Source organism: Hippocampus comes, unplaced genomic scaffold, assembly GCF_001891065.2.
Source record: "Hippocampus comes isolate QL1 unplaced genomic scaffold, H_comes_QL1_v1.1 scaffold91, whole genome shotgun sequence".
Classification (NCBI taxonomy): Eukaryota; Metazoa; Chordata; class Actinopteri; order Syngnathiformes; family Syngnathidae; genus Hippocampus; species Hippocampus comes.
This window is the reverse complement of record NW_017805034.1, coordinates 714,939-735,847: the sequence shown is the minus strand read 5'-3', so window position 1 is coordinate 735,847 and position 20,909 is coordinate 714,939. Positions and strand designations below refer to the sequence as shown.

Below are 20,909 nucleotides of genomic sequence, written 5' to 3'. Positions count from 1 at the left end.
CTGGACCAACAAAATCACAGCGGCAGACAGAAAAATTAATGAATATGTAAATGATGTATACTGTCCGATTTTGCCGCCTGCCTGCCAGCGCGCGTGCGCCTTTTGTATACATGCATGCAAATTTGCTTGTCTTCTGTTCTTTTTCAGGATGTCTGACCCCAGGGTCGCCTATGATCTCCAACATCCCCTCACCCCCCCGTATCCTGGACAGCTGTCAGCAAAGACCTGGACGCGCAAAGACCCATCTGTCACCTTCCTTCAAAGGTCAGCCGTATGTTTCTGTGTGTGTGTGTGTGTGTGTGTGTGTGTGTGTGTGTGCGTGCGTGTGTGTGTCGAAGTTGTGGAGAAGAAAGCATTGAGCAGGTCTGCAGGAGCGAGATAAGACCACTTCAAGTGTCACGACAAGACACTACATTGATCTGCGGGAGACGAGGCGAGAAGACGGAGAGGAGGGGCAGGAGGGTAGGAAGCGAGTGTGATTAGTGTGAATAATGGACTTCTAAACACAATTCCACATGCACTTAAATTGTTCTTATAAATGAACTGGGCTCACTATCTACCTGCCACATAAATAAAACCATTTGCAAAAACCTAGCAAGGGAGCAAAGGAGTCCCTATACCATATTGTTTATGCTAAGCGAGAGGCCTATATTAATATTCAACAACGGGGAGAGGATATTACAATTTATGTCGCGTTAAACAGGAATTGAAAATCAGATAAAAGGGACGACTGAGGAGAAAAGCAGTAAAACGGAAAGAACCGAGGCAGACAGCGGGGCGGGGGGGGGGGGGAGAGATATAACATCACAGAGCTCGTCAAAACATAATGGACACGTCATGAGACCCTTTTGCACTTAACTTCTCAAGAGGGCTACACAATACCTATTTTTAATGTCTTAAAAGCAGTGATGGGCACCTTAAATGCTGGCGGGGCCACCGTTTTTTTTTTATCAGTGCTCCGGGGGGGCAGAAGAACCACAAAAAAAAAAAAAACAATTTTCTGATTTTCCTTTCAAACCAAAACACGGATGAAGTAACTTTGAGGAACCTCAGACATTTTAACGGTGTCTAATGCAACAAACATAGGAGGAGATGGGGGGGGGGAGACATGCCTTGAACAAAGTCAAAGTCCATCAATGTTCACAGGTATGTTTTTGTCATCCGTGGTATGCAGGCCTCTAATCTAAATATTACGTGCATGTCTTACTGTAGTGACAGTTTGACTGACAGTCATTCAAAGTATTTTTTCTTTCACAAACTAATGTACCACTTAGTGGAATGTACATTATCGATTGAATTTGAGACTAAAACTTTATATTGACAGCATGTACAAAATATGCAAATGATTGCATGTTATTATCAAAAAAAGCAAAACTCAATGGTGGCAGATATGATTTTCATATTTTGCCGGTGTTGTAAAAAAGCACTTTCCTAGTTTTTAAGAGACAACATATTATCCTACCGGTCATAATTGCGAGCAATCATAAAACGTACTTTTTCACCTGTGTGTGTTTTCTTTTCATTATTATAATTGATCACAGATTGGATTTTTACTTCGAAGTGGCACTTCATCACTTGGTGGCGGATCATACTCGAAACTTCCACATAAATGGCACTCATATTCCTAAAAGTCCAACTCCCCATCCAGCATCGAATATTCTTTTTATCAAACAGGACGATTCGGCTCAATGTCACTTTATCGCACCAGAATAGCCACAGACATAAAAAAAAAAGAAAAAAAAAAATCAAAGTCAGTAGGTTAGCATCAAAACTGTGTTCGGGAAAAGAAGAGACAACCCCTACACCCACCCACTTTCTTTTTTTTTAAATTCATGATCGTAGTCTTTTAAAGTAAGGGTGGAAAAAATCTGGAATGGGCATCGGGTTGTGAGTGTCCATTTGATAAACAAGTTGCGTGAAAGGAAATCCAGCTGCCACACATCATGTCATTAGCACCCGCCATCATTAGCACCCGCATCAGAAGCCGGCACCAGAGCTGGAGACTTTCCAGAGCAGCCGGCCTTTGTGAACTGTAGAAAGTGACTACTGAGAGTCCAAAAGTAGACGTTAAGTGTATAATAGGGACTGATTCTAATGAGCTCAGCCAAACATTTAGAACATTTGGGGACAGTTATTTGAAGGTTTAAATCTTGAAAAACTCATTTCATGGCATGGGATTTTTAGAACAAGCGGCTCCTGTCTTGGAAGTACAGATATGCATATTCTGTGTAGAAAAAGAACGACAAAAATGAAAGACATTTTTGTTCCTTATTTGGCTTCAATGTGTCATTTTTCGTACTTTCCGTGGTAGTATTGGACGTCCCGCACAAAAAGTGATCAAGGCATGCAAAAAAAAAAATAAACATGTTTGAGTTATTTATTCTCAACTGGATTTGTACCCAAGTTGCAACAGTCATGACTTGAATTTGGTCTACGAGAAATTTTTGAAAAAAGGCTGCGGCCTGCTGCCCCGCGTTCACGGTGATAGCTTAACCCCTCTTAGCCTCGTTGACAAGAGTGACAGAGACATGACTAATCCGCCGATGACAAGTGGCTTTTCCTGCCTCCTGGCATCCCCCGTCCTGCTCAATCGCCATGGAGACTGATTTGACGTTGGTGGAAAATACATCAATACCGAAATGATGTGTCGATACCAAAATTAAATTCTATTAATTTGGAGTGAGTTATCCAAAAGGGAATTCATGTCTCATGGGATGTTGTTGGACGCTAATCCACCTCTGCTGCATGATGTGTCCAAGCTTTGAAACTTTATGCATCTCAACACAATTCAAAATATGCATTTGGGGTGCAGTTATTATTTTTGTCCACTTGGAGTTGCCACACTCACGCTCTACAATGTAATAGCTGTGACTTTGAGTGTGTGTGGCTTTAAAAGATGGTGTTTTGTGTGTGTGTGTGTGTGTGTGTGTGTGTGTGTGTGTGTGTGTGTGTGTGTGTGTGTATCTAGTGATTGGACGAGTGAACATTATTGGACAAAACCCTGAATGGACTCTTCTACACTGCTCAGCCACAACTAGGTTTCTTCAATTACAAAACACGTAATGTTCTTTCCTACACGTAATGTTCTTCTTTGTACTTGTTTGTCAAGTTCAAGCCGTTCAGCCCCCAGCGACGTCTCGGGGTCGGCTTCCATTTTGATTTCTTTGATCATGTTGGCACGCCACTCCTTCAGCCGCAACTCTCCCGGACCCCCCCGCTATGGCCGCGAAACCACCGAGACTCGCGCTGCGTCTCCCTGATTGACACCCGCTGTGTTCTTCGAATGAATGCGAGCAATTAACGGACTCGTTTCGAAGATAGACGGGGCATAAGGGGGAGGTTATAAACGAGAGCGTGAATCGGTTCCACGCTGCGATTCTTTCTCGAAAACCATGTTGGAGTCGCGTTTATGTCAAGGGGCTGTCTGGTGACTCATCGTCAGCATTTGGTTTGATGCCTCTCAGTCATCACCAGTCACTTTTAATCACATTCTCATGAGGTTGTGTTTGTGTACGACAGTCGTTTTGAGTTGGCAAAACTCGGTAGTGAGGTGGCACAGCATGAGTCCAGGAAGAGCTGACTTCTATTTTTTTTTTTGGTTTGGAGTCATCGACTCATGCATTTGATCCAAAATAACACCTAATGAATGTGCAGCTACTTTGTGTGCACGGATTATTTCACATACTGTCATAACACCGGCCTCTATTTTGTGCAAGCTACGTTTATATCATGGAACAGTTTCTCGTAAACAAGCGTTCAGTTATAGCAAAAGTTTTGCTTGTTATCAAATCAGAGGTTGTGTGTTGTATTGTTAAAAAAAAAAAAAAAATCTTTCAAGTTCCTTGACCGTGTATCAAAACAACACACTGAACCACATTTTGGCAACCAAAGGCATATACAAAAGACAAATAAATGGTATTTGGTGGAAATGTGGTGTACTTAAACACAAATCACAAAAACACGGGCAGAATGACTTGGTGTGCCGTGATGATAGAAGACCACAACAAGAATCCGAGATCCCCTCGCCCACTCACACACATATCATAGGACAACGCGCTCACATGCATGTGAAAGCCCCCCGACCCCACCCCACCCCACATCAATTCATTCAATGAAACCAGAGGAGCACATACACAAGCAATCGGGGCGGCGTTGTGTACCTCGGCAGACGGGAGCGGGGAAGTCCCACACGGCCGTGTTGCCGGCATTGAGCACGCAGGTGAGCGTGGCGTGGCCGTCCAGGACGTAGCCGGACACGCAGCTGTAGCGCACGCTGTCCCCCACGGCGTAGCGCCCGCCGCCACTGAGCACCGCTTTGGGCGGGACGCCGGGGTTCCCACAGGATGTACTGTGGAGTTCTGCGGGTACAGACAATGAAAAGAGGGAGTCCATTTAACCGGGGCGAAGCATCGCGACAGCAGCAAATTTATGGTCATGGACGAGCAGAATGGATCCCATCAGAGCGCATATACATTTCAATTAGCAAGCGGTTGATGACTGGAATGGAACTCGGAGGTGCGCAAAACTGGTCGGAGATTTCGCGGATTTAACGGCTGGTTCCAATTTAACTCAACAAAGGAAAAGACAAAGCAAACTCCAGTATTTTTTTTTTTGTTGTTGTTGAAAGCGATAATGTTGTTTTCAAATGAGAACAGGCTTACGTTGAAAAGTGTGCTTTTCGAAACCACGTGTTGTCATTACAAATATTAAGTACAGGTATATGGTCCGTATACGGCACATGACGGATTTCTTCGGACTGGAATATATCCTCTGTAATTTAATTAAGGGGATCACTGGAACTGGGGAAAAACGGAACGTTCATCCATCCGTCAATCATCCAAGTCATTTATCTTCATGTGGGTCGCGGGCGTGCTGGAGCCTACCCCAGCCGTCTTCGGGCAGTAGGCTGGGTACAGCCTGAACCGGTTGCCGGCCAATCGCAGAAAAGCGAACGTGCTGTTGAAATTTGTGGCCACTGTTTCCAATTCGAGCCGTTATAAATCAAGTGCGCAACACAATGGTAAGCAGCAATTTATCTTGACTGTTGTGACGAACACCGTGCACGAGGCCCTGCGGGGAGTGAGACTTTCACACTCTGCCAAAAGGAAACAAGGCCCGTGAAGACGAGCAGATGTTCGCCTCCGTGTGCCGCCGTCACTGCCAGCACAGACCACCGCGTCCCGCGAGAGCATGTGTGCGCTCTCCGGTCATGGCGGCCAGATGCCAAGAAATGTTCTTGAAGTTTTTTTTTTAAATTCAGACGCCGAGGAAAGCGCAGTCGCTGGGACGGAACAGACTCGTCTTCCCACCTCCTAGACAAGTTTTTCAGGCTCTGTCAAGGTGCAGGATATTTTGAAAGCAAATGGTCTCCCGGGAGCGGGCGCCATGATGAAAAGCAGAATCCCCGGGCGCGAGTCAAAGATGTCAGATGTCATCAAGATGGGAAACTGGGGAAGGGAGGCCTAAAACGGTTGCGCAGCATGGGCTGAATTTTTGTTTTATGATGAGTCATCAAATTTGTATTTCAGATGCTTTTATCACACAGCACTTTGAGTTGAATTTCCATATATGAAAAGTGTGAAAAAAATTTGATTGATTGATTAATAAATTCCACATCACAGAATGCATCCAAATCAGATGCAAATTATCAGTTGGAGTCGTGCTGCGTTCAAAGTTGTTGACGATTCTAAATCAAGATGCGTTTACCGGTGCATATGTTGCTGGCAGACGTGTATACCTGCACTGGAGAGGGAGCGCGGGCGGGGCGGGGCGGGGGGGCCGCTACGAGCCATAAAGCAGGAGGCTGATGGGAGAACGGGGACCGGCTCTGCTCTTACAATTTCAGCGTGATTGATACAACGATGAAAGTGTGCGGATAGATAGGATTTAGGGAGGGTGGGCGGTGGGGAGCGGCGGAGTGATGATTGAGGGGGTGACTGGGAAGGAGACAGATGGGTTGTGTTGGGGGAAGAAAGAAGGACGCTCGGTGGGTGACCTCTGAAGCTCTCTTGCAGGCGAGCTGAATAGTTGAGCGTACAACTTGAACTTCTCATCGAAGCGCTCAAAGCCGACAGCATCGCCTTCGTGCAAACGTGTTGCAGCGAGCGGGGGAACAACAAGAGCTTATTGTGTTCATCGCAAAGACTCGTTAATTCTATACTTGTTTTAATGGAGTCGTAGCTATTCTAATGAGGACTCGTTGCCTTAAATGAATGCATGTTTTGTTCTTTGTTATCGATGTCGATGGTTAACTATGAAACAGACGCTTAATTACATGGTAATAGATGTAAGTACAGGAACCCCCCGCCGAGGAGCCGGTAGGCGGTGACAATTGATCGCCATCGTGCAAATGAACGACTTCTACATCGCTCATTCAACTCTGAGATGCCTCGCTATGGTTGCCGGGGCGACGCTCCTCGCTCGCCTAATACGTCCCCCAAAAAGCTTCCTCGATATGAATAGCATCCATTACTCGGCTAATGAGGGCCTCCGCGCTTAAAACTTTTTGGGGAAAGGAGAAAACGAGGACGTAATTGACTTAATGGCGGGATAAATTTCCCTCCAAACGAGTTTCGGCTCCGGAGAAACCAGTCAAAAACAGAAAGCAAATGAACATACTTTGATGTACAGTAATTAGTTTGGTTTGAGTTTCGCTGTGGAGTCTTTTGGCGGGAATGCCTGCGCTAAAGACCCCTCGCAGACCCCTTTAGCTCAAAACATACACACGCAGGGGTCATCCATCATTGCAGCGCACCCCCGGTGATTGGATGTCAGGTTGTGACCTGCTGGCCTATCGATTTTGTACCCGGCGGTGTTGGGTGTCGGGATGCTTGCGGTGGTTTGTCGTGCTTTCAGAGACACATTAAATACGACACGCACGATTGCCACATTGCTTTCAACACTTTTTCATTCGGGCTTCCATTAAACTACACCGTCCCACCGTTTCCAAGTGAACCCAGCTACATTGCGGTTCATCTTTCACACCGCTATGTTGTGGATTTTTTTAGCAATTTTTTTTTTTTGGGGTCCACATTTTAATGTCTAGGCAACTTTGAATTTAGAGTTGCGTAGAAGAAGAAGAAGCACCACCAATCACTTAAAAATCTCTGATATCGAGGCAACTCACTGCTTTGTATCGTGAAAGGACATTTCATGGTTCCATCACAACACTTTATTCAGTCGCCAGCAGCCACGCCAGACTTTCTTGCGGGTTTACTGCAGCGCGCCCTCAATTATTTATCCTCACCTTTTCTTCCTCCCTAATTACTCGCTCCGTCTTTCTATCACTGCCTCGCGCCACCTCACCCTCCCGCGCACACCTCTGGTCCGCCACAACCATCATTCGGTCTCAGTCGCTTCATTCCAAGCTGCTGCTTTTATGGCCCATCTGTAGACTGATCTGCATTCGTCACACACACATAGATACGGAGTGGCCGGGATACAGTCATCTAACCCCCAGCGCACACACTCACGCAGGCGTCTACCTGGGCTTTTTTTTTCTCCCCAGATACGCAATTAAAGCTACGGGTTAAAATAAATAAATAAAGTAAAGGACTGGAGGAAGAAAAGTAAGAATGGCGCCCGTGCTATTAACAGGTTTTAGTAAGATGGATGACATAAAAAAAAAAAAAAAAAAATGGAATGACTTGGGAAGTGTTTTTTTTTTCCTCCCACCTCTGTCAGCACCCTCTTGGATTAAAGAGGAACATACTTTGTTTATTTTCTTCTTCCCTCCTCAACGGAACAGCTCAAAGAACGCATGAAAGATCCATTTAACGTGTGACGGATGAATCCAGCAGAAAATCCATTCAAAAGCATTTTCTATAAAATCCATCAGATTTGAAGGAATATTCAAATGAGGAGCATTCATCTCCTCACCTGTTCTTAGACTATTTTTTTTTTTACACACACACACAAAAAAAAAGTCTGTGGGCCGTTACAGTCATAAAATGCTGAAGATCGCTCCTACTTGATATTTGTCAAAATGCATGACAACAAGCGGGTAAATCCCACTTTCATTTGATTTAACAAAGGGTAGTCTCACTTGATTTACATTGCAGGCAGCAACTCGAAAGTGGTGCTTTCATATGGTCATTATTAGTTTGACTGGAGTTTACATGCAAGCAAGCCAACTTCCTTTTGGCCGATAGCAGTCTCTCTCTCGCTCTCTCTTTCTCTCTCACACACACACACGCACGCACGCACAGTCGGGTTCAATGTATTTTCATGCATTGAAATAAAATAATACAGCAAATATTTGTCATCAAACTATGAAAATACAATGAAGCCAAAACCGCCAAAAATTCTGAATTTAAAAATGTCATCAGTATATGCAACTTCTTCCTGTTTTTTTTTTTTTATGTTTTTGTTCATTTTTTGGGGGGTGGAGGCAAATGTTTAATGCTCATCCTCCAAAGCCCTCAAAGAACTCAATTCTATTCACACTTCCGACACACATTTCCACTCCAGAGGACCGTCCTCCCCAAGAAGCTTCACTGCCTTCTCATCCCACCATGCATGCAAGTTCAAAGTAGCCCTCACTTTGAAATGCTTCCCAAACCACCTGGCCCCTACCTACTGCTCAAAACTGCTCCGTCACTTGAGGCGTACGAATCCTTTACAGTAGCGGTAATATTGAGAGCTTTACATTTTCTTTCTGGTTCAAGGTACGAGTTCCCCAAATGGAAATGTGAGGTAGAGTAGTAGGTGGCAGGAAACGTAAATTCCTTGCAGCTCAGTATCAAGGTAGCAGACTTTGTGAAGTAAAATAATGGACACACACACACACACACACACACACACACACACACACACACACACGCACACACACACGCACACACACACACACTATTGTCCACTGTCAATAGCAACAGCCAACATTTCAATACCAAGGTAACCTTGTGGAAAGCAGTGAAAGGGTCTTATGTTTTGCTGCATGCTTTGAATAGGGTAGAGCCCGGCATCATCGGATGCAAGTCTATAGCTGAAAACTATTCAAAATGAATCTTTTTATTCCCCTTTTCAACATAAATGTTTGTATGATTGTAAAATCACTTTTCAGTGCTGTTTGTGAATGACTGCGGACCTGTTGAGGAAAAGTGGCTTCAAATGCCTGTGACTAAAATCTGATTTCTTTTCAGCCACTTTTTGGGAGGTATTGTGACAGCTTAAAATGATTGAAAGAGTTTAATCACACCCTCAAGATACATCCATTTAAAGCAGAATGAAAGATTTTCTCCCAAAACTTCAGTAAACTTTCAGCCGTCGACTCAACTTTGGATTTTTTTTTTTCCTATCAGAAGAGGTGACATTTAGTGCTTTCAGCCCTAATATTTGTGATGTTCTACAGTACTGACAGCGAGAGGACGTCTGACTGCCTTCACTTTTAATCAAGTATCCGCTGAGCTGTCATTCAGACGTGTGCTCAAAAGCAAATTCTTTTCATGCCCAACAATGGCGTCTGAACTCACTCACACGCACATACAGGCGAGTGGGATAATGGTATGATTGAACGTTAAGCTTTTAAATGGGAAGATAAATGTGGCAATCAGCCAGGTTAGGTTTTATAAAAAAAAATATAGTGACAAATTCTACACACAATGGCCTGAGCAAGGTAAAATTCAGCAGTGAAAAGATGATCACGCTGGGAAATTTTCGAACAAACGGATGACAGACAAGTTGGAGTGGGTGAAGCAAAAGAACGAATAACTTGCTTCGATTTCTGATGCGGTCCGTTTCGAAAGAAATGTTGGCGTAAAATGGCAAAGCTTCACTAGCGGCGAGAGAGGAAAAGAGGTTGTATCTGACGACATCTGGCAGCTGTGAAGATGTGTTTGTACCCACGCTGGCGTATTGCTAATGCTTGTGGATATCAAACATTAAGGACCCTTGCAACAGACCACCATTGTCTCGTTGGATCTTAATTACACAGCAAATGCACCTTCATCTGGACAAAAACTAGACTCTGGGTTACACAAAGATTGATTTTTATTTTTTTCCGTGACGACTCATTCATTATGAAAGGAACGTCAAGTAAAAAAAATATATATATATATTCTTTTTTTGTCTTACTAGGGAGAACTAGTACATAGACCTTAAGCCAGATATCAATAATATTGAATAAATGCTCAGAGGGCTTTCCGTAAGCGACAAGAAAAGAGCATCTTTCCCGCCTTCACCTTGGCGTGTGTTCAAATGAGCTTGTGTGCTTCTGTGAATATCCGGTATTAATTAAAAGACGCGAATGCTAATTGGCTCGATCAATAACGGGTCGTTAAGCCCAGAGGGAGGGAGCTGGCGACCAATAGGAAATGGTGATGTGTGCGACACATGCACACGCACGCACTTAGAAAGGAGTGCCATCTGGAAAGATGGCGTCACCTCACATTGAGAGGGCAGAGGCAGACGGGGTTAGCAAAGGAAGATCGAAAGCTACAGTATGTCCCTAAAACGGAATCAATATCCATTAAGAGACTGAACACCACAAAGAAGCGGACAGGCTGAGAGAAAGAGATTCCCAAAAGAAGATCAGATGCCGCATGTGACATTGAACAGGGCTGAGTAAATGAATGCGGCCCTTGAGAGCTGATCAATAGCATACGATACTTCTCCGCTCGCTGCACACACATGCGCACTCTTTGCTTTTGTATTCCAATGTCTTCCTCGATTTCGTGTTAAGGTTCCATCAGCCATTGTCACTATGATGTTCAGTGCCGTGGAGATGATGTGCTGCGGCTCAACCTTGGCCCAAGTAAGCCTCTGATCCCTCCGCACAGTTGCTTATCACAATTCCAATGGGAAACATCACGATCACCACCCGTAGTGACTGCAGTTTTTTTTTCAATGTTTCCCAACTTGTAACAGACATTTTCAACTCTATAACCTTTCCTGAAATGGGAAATGGACTTTTCACTTGTATAGCGCTTTCTACCTCTGGTAATCAAAGCGCTTCACCCTCATTTACTTCCTGATGGCGCAGCATCAGAAGCAACTGGGGAGGGGGGGACACTTCAACATGGCCACACTGGGATCGAACCCCCAAGCTCTCTGTTTGGAGACGGCGACTCTACCACTGACGCCCCCAAATTCTCCTCCCAAGAACTGCCGACTTGGAAAGTGTCTCTCTACTTGATGTGAATGCAGTAATGAACATCGACACCCCTAGGAGTCGCTGAAGGGTGTTTTTTTTTATTTTTTTTTAACCCCTCCCCTTCAGCCGCCACTTTCAGACGGATCTTTGACTTGTTCTCCAAGAAAGTGACAGCGTGTGTGCTGACAGCGGGGTGGAGGCCTGTGCAAGGTTAATGCTGCTAAGTGATCTATGAATCATTAAGCAGTACGCCATGTACACATTAGCGCCTGTAGAGACATGCCCAGCATGTGTGCGAGGCTTCGCAGAAGTCTGTTCGACTCTGGTGAAGACTTTATTCAAAGTTCAAGTATTGGTTTACCTATTGGGGATGATGGCCTATCAAACATTACATATTATTCTACAATAATAGAGATGTAGCTTAAAACTAAATAAGCACTGTATTTTGCAGTTACAAGGATACTCATGTTTATTGCGTGACGATAGTTGTGTTTGTACGAAGACCTCGCGTCCTGTTTTCCGCTTCTTGATTTTACCCCGTCGCTCTCCATGAGTAATAGAGGCAGCGATTTGAGGAAATATGGTGCATCTGCGCTAACACCCTCAGTGCACATGTTGCTTCGCTCGCTTTAGTATGCGCATGCCAATCGGCGTGGAGTATCTAATAGGCATGCTTACTGCAGCGTAACTGATCGAATCTCCCGTCACGGCAACCTCCCCGGAGAGCTGAGTGACAAATACAAGCTTGCATGCAAGCACATGATCGGCAACATTTATGAACATTACAGTCATAGGTCAAAATTACAAGCACACTGTATTATTTGTGTGATTTTATGGCCGTATTATGAATGGCTAGATTTTTTTTTTTTTTCCCCACAGCAGTGAAAGAGGTCAGTGGGTGGAAAAGAGTGACTGAGAAATGTCAACATTGTGGCATTTAAGCGGGATCATAAAAATAGACTCGAGTGATGTTTGAGAGCATTCAAGTTATGAGATCGTCCATCCATCACTTACTTGACCCATCCATCAAATCGTTCAGTCACCCTTTTTATTCACAATGAATCGAGTTTGAGTATCTGGGGTGGAAAAAATACTTGAGGCATTTTTTTTTTCCCCTGCCTCGGGTACCCGTTTCTTTATTTTTATCTCTATTTTGTGTACCCTGTGCTGCAACAAGTATTCATGCTGTGCAGCACAGTAAAGTAACGTCGCCAACACGGTGAGAAAGCCAACTCCAACATAAGTTCCGAGTGAGACTGTAATCTTGTGTAACAGACAGGCCTGAATTTATTATCAATTAATCATGTTCAAGTTGGTTACGATTCCTTCACAAAATGTCGCGAGCATCATTCAGATGAGGTCAATATATCACCTGGAGCACATCAGATTCCTTTTGTGCTGCCTGCTAGAATTTAATTAAAATACTAAAGTGTCACACCGACAACCAATTTTCGGGGACATATTTCTCAGCTAGCACAAATTATATTTTGGTCGTTTCACTGGACGTGACACATCATCAGTGTCTTGTCAAGGCGAGATCCATTTACCGCAATGACACTCTGACATCATCCCACTGATACGCCGACATGCTATCATTACACCGCTACTAAATAAAACTACTGAATCTATCATAGCTATTATTGCAGATGTACATTTTTCATCATTTGAAACAGTTCACGTCTCAAAATAAGACAAAAAAAAATGACAGCAATTTTTGACCGTTTTATTGCCTTGCTAAAACTACCCTCTCGCGTCATGTGACTGAGCCACGACACCGACGAGTAAATACATTGCCAGATTAGCTTCTCTTGTTAGCCAACTGTACAGCATTGTATGCTACAATTTCACATGAAGACTAATTTAATACTTTATTTTGAAATTAAGGGACAGTTAGTTTAAATGAGTACGTCCTCATTTGTCATCAGCATTCAGAATGATAATCTCTCTTTTTCGGATCAAACGTTACACAATTGATCAAACTCTGCTCGTGTATGAGAATTAATCAACGTAAAACATTGCCTGTACAGTTCAAGTTTAGCGATAGTGAAACTTTAGAGTCCAAATGTATCTAAATTCCATGGGCTATTGTGATCCTGTGGTGTCACTTTAACGTGTACTTTCCACCTGAGCAGATTAACATGGGGAATATACGGCGTACATGCATTTCCGATACGGACACACACCTCTGCATTCCCATCCAAGGCTTTACACCTCCGTTTTGTCTCCTGGGACAGTGCTGACATTTTCTCCCTCATTTGAAATGCATGACCCGAGCAACACTCGCCTATATGTGCACAGCCTCATGCGGATTTGCCGGTGCGCTGCATGTAAAAGTGGGGGGAAATAAGAGATGAAGGAAAAAAATGATAATAATACAATAGATGTGAAACAAGACATGTGCTAAAACTGCTAGTGTGAGATATGTTTGTCATTGTAGTGAGGAAAGGGAGCAGTAACTTTGTCTGTGGGGAAACGCAGGCTGTTACGGTGACAAAGAGTCAGCCTCCAGTTGTGGCAGAACACGTCATCATGTTAAGCCGACAACAGCCACGCTCACAAAAAAAAAAAACAAAATTCATTCAACAAAATTTTCTTGATTGACTTTGGGGAAAAATACAGTGTGATTCGAATATGGGGGGGGGGGGTCACTTTGGTCGTATTATTCCCAAGGCAAGGTTAATAAAAAATAAATAAATAAATAAAATGGTGTCAAGGAACTATGTTGAAGTGAGGATCTGTATTTAGAACAAGGCGGTGCTGTACTTGGACGACAGTTAGTGTTAAAAATTCAAATTAAAACGTCGTCTATAGAGTTAGTTATGGTGTCGTGATGTGTGAGAGGCCGTACCTAAACCGAAATAAATGGAGAAAACAAGCGGTGTCATGGCTGTGTTTGTGCCTCCCTTCTCAGTGAAAAGGCCACATCCATTACATGACACAGTGTCTGTCGTTACACACTCAAGCGAAGGCGCCTTGATCACACGCGCAAGAGGAGCATGATACAACACTTAAAAAAAAAAAAAAAAAAGTCACAGAGTATGCTTTTAAGCCTTGGTGATATTTAGAGTTCAGGCTGGCCTTTCAGCCAGCAAATCGACATCTTGGTGGTGAGTTGGCAGACCTCATCTACCTCCTCAAAGAAAGTTAAAACAAAGGTTTGTTTTAAATCAAACCACCTGCGATTTTACAGGCGCGCAAAAAAACTATTAGCGGTACTCAACTTTTAATTAAAATGTCCTTTTTAGAGTTACTTCATCTATTTTATTGAGTTCTAAAACATTCAACTAAAAAAAAAAAAAAAAAAGAGCAGCCATAAATTTCGGAGCGATTTGCAGAGTCCCTTCACACACACACAAAAAAAAAAAAGATGACGGAGGAGTTCAGAACATTCTAAGATGCTCCGAGATGATTTTACGTTTTATTAAAAGACCGAACGCCCAGATAAGGTGTACTAATACGGTGAAGGGCAGCGGAAACGGAAAGAATATATATTTTTTCCCAACATGGTGTGCGTGCGCGGGATCATCTGTGATTCCTTCTCATCAGCACAATATCAAACCGCCTCTGACATGATGCTAAATAATAAATCACTCCCTTCACCCTCCCCTCACTCACTCACAGACACATACGTACAAATACGGTGCACATGTGTGCCGCTCCATGAATTAATGATGGTCTGGCGGTCTTCACAGGAACAAGCGGGTGGGGGCTTGTGTGTAGATATCCCACAATGACATCAAAGCAAGGAATTGACAAATCTCATTCTCAATCCCCAAATGGAGAATGGAGGAATCTTAGCACACACGACATGACCGCACTCTGCCCTGGGTAACGAGTGCCTGAGGCGTTCCCAAACCAGGTGGGAAGTGCCCAGGTAGGAGCCGCTCTGATCACATGTCCGGAAAACCTCCACTGACAATGTCAGCTTTGGGCCATGACCTGAAGGACTTTCAAAACAATGAAAAAAAAAAAATGTCGACCCATAAAATCAATCATTTTGGAGACCAACCAGGCTTTCAATCGATTCAATTGTCGGTCGGCCAGTTCAAAAATGGTCTTGGAAAGGGATTCATTTGCACATTGTTTGTACAGTTTTTGAAACCAACCATTTTTAAAAAAAATTTTATCAACCACAAGATGGAGGACTGCCACTTTGGACAATCCCCTCCCCCACCCCCCCAAAAAAGAAATGCTTTGTCTCTCCCCCTACATCTCAAACAGAGAGTCTTCAGTAAGTGGGTTCAACTTGAAAATGTCCCACTTTCTGGGTGACACCGTGGCACTTTTACCGCCCGACTCGATCGCTCGCAAAGCGGCGCCCGGTCTTGACAGCCGTTCGCTGCGGAGACGGAATTAAAGTGTCACTGGTGACAAGCTGAAAAGTGAACGTCAAATTTCTCGGGAACTTTTCTTGGGAGTCCTTCAAAGACGGTGGACTGGGAAGAAAAGAGAAACATTGGAAGGCCCTCATGTTGCTACGATGGAAGATCAACACGGTGCCTTTCGGGACGCTGCAGAAGCCACATTCATAATGCAACGTGAATCGGTTTACTACCGTTACTTACGTCGGACCAAACTATTTTGCGACAGCATCGTTCGCTTCCTTCACAACGTGATTCTTTTTTCAGACGTTGCTTTGCTACTCTTGTCAGACATTATCATAATCTCGCTGTTTCTTTTTCGGGATTTGGTGTGGAAATTAGCTGTCACATCCTATGCACTGACTCTGTGCCTCAATTTTAGTCTTATTTGGGGGCATGCTTCAGTGGCTTGTAAAATGTGCGTCTTTCAGATTTTGCTTTATCCCCCTGCATCCTTTTTTTTTTTTTGGTCAGCACATTGCATCCAGAACATCACGGAAACAACTTGTGCGCCCAACACATGTTGACTCATTTGAAAACATTTTCAAAGGGCTTGCTCGTTCAAACTGAGGCGAACTGTGCCTCGTGTTTGCTTTTTTTTTTTCTTCCAGCGGTGTTGCTACACACACATACGCACGCACACACACACACACACACACACACACACACACACACACACAAACACACACACACACACACGTTCTACCTTCATAGATGAGCTTGAAGCCGTGTGCGGAAACAGCAAAGTCGCTCGTCAGTCTCAAAGAAAAGACATTCGCAGTGCTAGTGACCGGAGGAGGCACCTGGAACCCTGTTAACCTGCGGAGGAAAAAAAATAAACACATGAATACTCCAAACACATCATCAACACTCTCACATCATTTCATACTTGGTCATCAAAAGCCATGAAAACACAAAGTAAACTTGTATTTTATTTGTTTTAATGAGCAGGTTTTATTAATCCAATCGACTGTGATCAGCTAATCATCGTCATCAAATCACAAATCACATGAACTCAACTTCATCGGTATAGTGTTTGTTCAACAGCAGCTGCATTAACAAAGCGCTATACACAAAATATAAAATAATAGCTAGGAAAAGAAAAGTAAATAAATAATTACTGACGCAATTAACGTCAAGCAATTTTTTTCCATTCATGTCGAAAATTGGTTACTACACCAGGACTATACATGGCGTTGAAAGACAAGAGCTGCGCACACAAATTGGTTTCCGGGAAATCATCTTGCTGTTTATACTCAGCCGGTTTGATTACACCACTCTGTGTGTTTGATCCTCATGGCCTGGCCTCTGAGGTACGACAAAAACAACTTTCCATGATTTGAAAATACATTTAAATTAAAAAAAAAAAAAAGGAGGGAAGGGGTGGGTGGCGAGGAACGCCGGTAGCAATAAAAGCCACCAGTGGATTCTTTTAAATAAATCATGCCACAAGATTAAATCCCATCGAGTTTTGAAATGGCAGTTTTGCTTGATATACAAACAGGAAAACAACAGAGGCGACGCAGCATTGTTAGATGGTCTGAGAGGGTCCTTCTTTTTTTTTTCTTTCACCCCACCAGGAACGTTGATTGATTATAGTTTTTTTGCAGCTATGAAAAAAGTAATGTAATGTGTGTGGGAATGTTTCATATCACACTAATTGACTTGTTTCAATTGATTGTTGTCCCCCCCGCAAAAAAAAAAAATAAAAAAAACATCAAACTGACATTTTATTTTTGGCACAACGCACTACCGAACCAAGTCACGCGAGCAACTTAGCTACTTTGGCATTGGGCAACATTCAAATCTTGCTAGCTATGTTATGTGAGAGTGTTACGCAGTATATTTCATGTTGTGCTATAATACTGTGCGAAGGTGCACAGAGTATTTACGCTATGACGTGAGTTCACGATATGCTATGTTATGTAATGTTACTGGACTGCACATGTGTTATGATGTACGGTACTCTATTTTATGGTGTGAATTGAATCCGGGTCGTGCCATGCTATGCAATGTTACAATCTTATTTTACGCTCTTATTTCATATCATGCTATGCTATGTTGTACTGTACATCCATTCATGGATGTGACGTTTTCATATGCTCAACTATGCTACATGAAAGTATTTTATGCTATGTGATGATAAAATGCAGATAGGCACAACCTGTGTGGAAGACGGTGTCGTTTCTCACAGGAGAACATAAATGTGCACTCTGTTGTACTAAACGTGGCTTGCTCGCACCATTAAAATGGCCAAAGAACTTTTTTTTTTTTTTTTTTTGCAACTATGATAATTAACTGATTAATGGATAGCATTGCTCTCATAAAGGGAGAGGTGTGTGTGCGACCAGATAGCTTTAAATGGTATGCATGCTGTTTGTGTGTGTGTGTGTTTGTGTGTGTGTGTGTATGTGTGTGGTAGGGGAAACACTGCGCTTGTAATAGCTAGCTTCCCCTTGCTAATGTGATTTCCACTCGATGTGCCAGCGCACACAAAAGCAAGCATGCAGTCCCGCTAATGCGATTGTCAGCCTCCTATTCTCTTTCTTTCTTTGACTTGACTCTGATTGTCACTTTACACACGTTGGGGGGGGAGGGGGTTTCGGAAATATATTTTTTTTAAATAATGTAAACGGTGAAGATATGTGTGAAAGGCAAAGGAATCTGGCCACAGAAACATTCAGCCAGACGGCCGCAGATGGAAAACCCCTCTCAACTTCTGTATTCATGAATAGCTGTCAATTTACAAGCCACTTACTTTCTTCACGTCCACCTCATGGAGGTTACGATTTCTTTGCACAAATGCCAACCGATAAATCACCCTCACTCGTGATGACGAGCGAGAAAACAAATCATTCGCACAGGGGAAAAAAAAAAACAGACACACACTACGTAGTCATGTGAAATATGTTAACTTTTTTCTTTTTTTTTTTTTAATTCCTATTTTTGGAACTTCAGCGGCGACTTGTTAAAACAAATAATATCCGATTACTCCATTACTTGTTGAAAAAAGTCGTGAGGATAATCGACTCGAAGATGACTCGGTCGTGACAGTGAGAGTTAAAAGCATTTTTAATACGACACCAAGAAGCCGTCTAGAAGCCGAGGCACGACACCACACTTGAATTGAGCTAATCTGCTCTACTGTTTGCATGCTTTGGTGCAGCTTTTTGTCAGGCAACGGAGTTCATATGACCTCAGAAGCTAACTACGAATGTGTGAACATAAACAGATAATTACACGTGCTACTATTTTATTTATTTTTTTTGTTGATAGAAAAAGGAAGGCATTTATTCACGTTTGATGAACACCACACCTCCGCTGCACAACGGCAACTAATTGGAACTTTTTTCATCGGGGGGGGGGGGGCGGTAGTATTAGTACATCCATGACAGTATTTGTCAAAGGATCAGTTGTTTGGAGATTTACAATTACTCATGACATTTACACTCATTTCTGTGATGTCATTTTAATCTGCAGCCAATTGTGGCAGACATATCTTTTTGTGATCGACATTATCGCTAAACTCCATCTCATCCCGACATCTTCCCAATCATTTCCCATCACCTCAAAATAATTAACCAGCTCCACAGACACACACGCTTCCCTCGTTACGGCCATTAATGGTGTTTTTTCCCCCCCTTATTTTATTTTCTTTTTTTTTATCTGAGTTCACAAACGTCTGCTTCTGTTATTTCAGCACGTTTCATCATGCGGCATCTCGTTAGCATTCCTATCATCATCAGATAAACTCTGTTTGACACAAGCGCTCTCACCCACACCGTCACACACCGAGGAGGAGATAAGGTCCAGAGGTTATAATTGTTCAAGTTGGCTGGCGAGTCAAGGCCAAGCAAATTCATTTTCTCTCTTTTCTCCCATGTTCACCCCTGTGGACGTGCACACCGTTTAATCTTTATTCTCTGCGCAAGGGACTGAGGAAAAGCAACGAATCCCTCCTAATTATCAGCTCAAAACAAACAAGCGTGATTGATTATTTTATTCTCGAAAGAAATGACATCGCATCAATGCTCTCTTTTCTCTGTGCATCTTGATTTTTTTTTTTCCTCCCGGTTGGCCAAAGTTCAGGGTCTGCACTGGTATGTGTGACATGAATATGCACACACCCACAACACCGCAGATGATTGGCAGAAATACCAGCGATTAGCACCGTCGGCCAATCTTCCGTTCAAGCCTACCGATTCGGGATTCGGGAGTGATTCCTCCCACCCAGGACGCGAAGCACTCCGACGGGGGGGTTGAATAGCAGATTAACCTCACTGTCAGCCCCAGAGGTTCAGAGGGGAACACGCTGTGACTCAGACTGACAAGTAGTGATGCAAGCTAAACACCAATGCAGCCTTTTTTTCTAATCCAGCAATGCGTTTCAAATGCATCTTTAGCCACTGAAGAGAAAAAAAAAACCCTGAAGTCGTTTGAAAAACAATACCCCTGAATTTTAGCATCTGTATTTAGATACTGAGGTTGCAATTGATTCATCAATAATAATTTTATTCGGGATTTTCGATGCCGCTTTTTTTCAGACCGACATAAGTATTCACTTCAGGGCTCACCAATATTGAGTTGGTCTGCTTTCTTAAAAAATAATTAGTTCGACCCAAGTCAATCTGGGACAGGCTTGAGCTCACCCTCCGCCATGACCCTAATTAGGAATAGCGCTCCAGAAAATGGATGAATGGACTTCAGGCTTTTGACTGACTAAAAGGACCTTGCACTTGAGTGTGGCTGCAACTGGTGCTTGCTTTTACATTGTGCATTTTGTGAATGGAGTTTAATTGATCAGCTCTGTTAGGTAGGAGCCAGCATGGTCCAGCAATGGTTAACATGACATTTTAAGGAATCATCCCCAAAACACCACGATAGCACCGCTGACTTTGTTTTAATACATTTGCACTTTTGCTGTGCTCTGAGCTTCGATAGCAACAGGTGCGACATTTTTACCCCTTGACCCCACCTCCCCCTCCGGGATCTTGGCGACATGCCTATGTCGATTTTCCTGGGGGCATTTTCAACAACATCTGTACACAGCGGCCCCGCACTATTTAATAATAAATCTTGTGTACCTCCGTCTTCCCACACACACACCCCGTCCTCCTCTCTCTTTTAGACACTTCGATAGATAGTAACTGCTGACCCCCCACTCCCCGAGCTAAAGCTTGTTTAGGCTTCTGGCTATCCCATCACTTACTATTACACTTGACGGTCATGGGGAAGAACATGCAGTGAAAGGGACACACATACACACACGGAAGAGGGGCGAACACAAATGGACGTGCATGCTGGTGCGATCTCGCTCTCTCACTCGCACGCATGCACGCGCGCGCGCACACACACACACACAGATCTGTGTTGTGCAGATAGGCAGAGACAGATTGCATGCCTCCACTGGCATTCAAAGGGGAGGTGTCAGGGCTGACAATGACTTAAAGGTACAGTCG

At 43.4% G+C, this 20,909-nt stretch overlaps 1 protein-coding gene across 1 annotated transcript in view; it reads right to left on the bottom strand.

Annotated features, from left to right (window-relative positions):
* The window catches only part of csmd3b (CUB and Sushi multiple domains 3b), a 207,296-nt gene that overhangs the window by 127,849 nt on the left and 58,538 nt on the right, over nucleotides 1–20,909 (bottom strand). The window contains exons 3-4 of the mRNA XM_019863576.1: nucleotides 16,157–16,269; nucleotides 4,161–4,358 (exon numbers count right to left, since the gene is read on the bottom strand). Of these exons, the coding sequence (XP_019719135.1) occupies nucleotides 4,161–4,358; nucleotides 16,157–16,269 (311 nt within the window). The remainder of the gene's footprint in view (nucleotides 1–4,160; nucleotides 4,359–16,156; nucleotides 16,270–20,909) is intronic.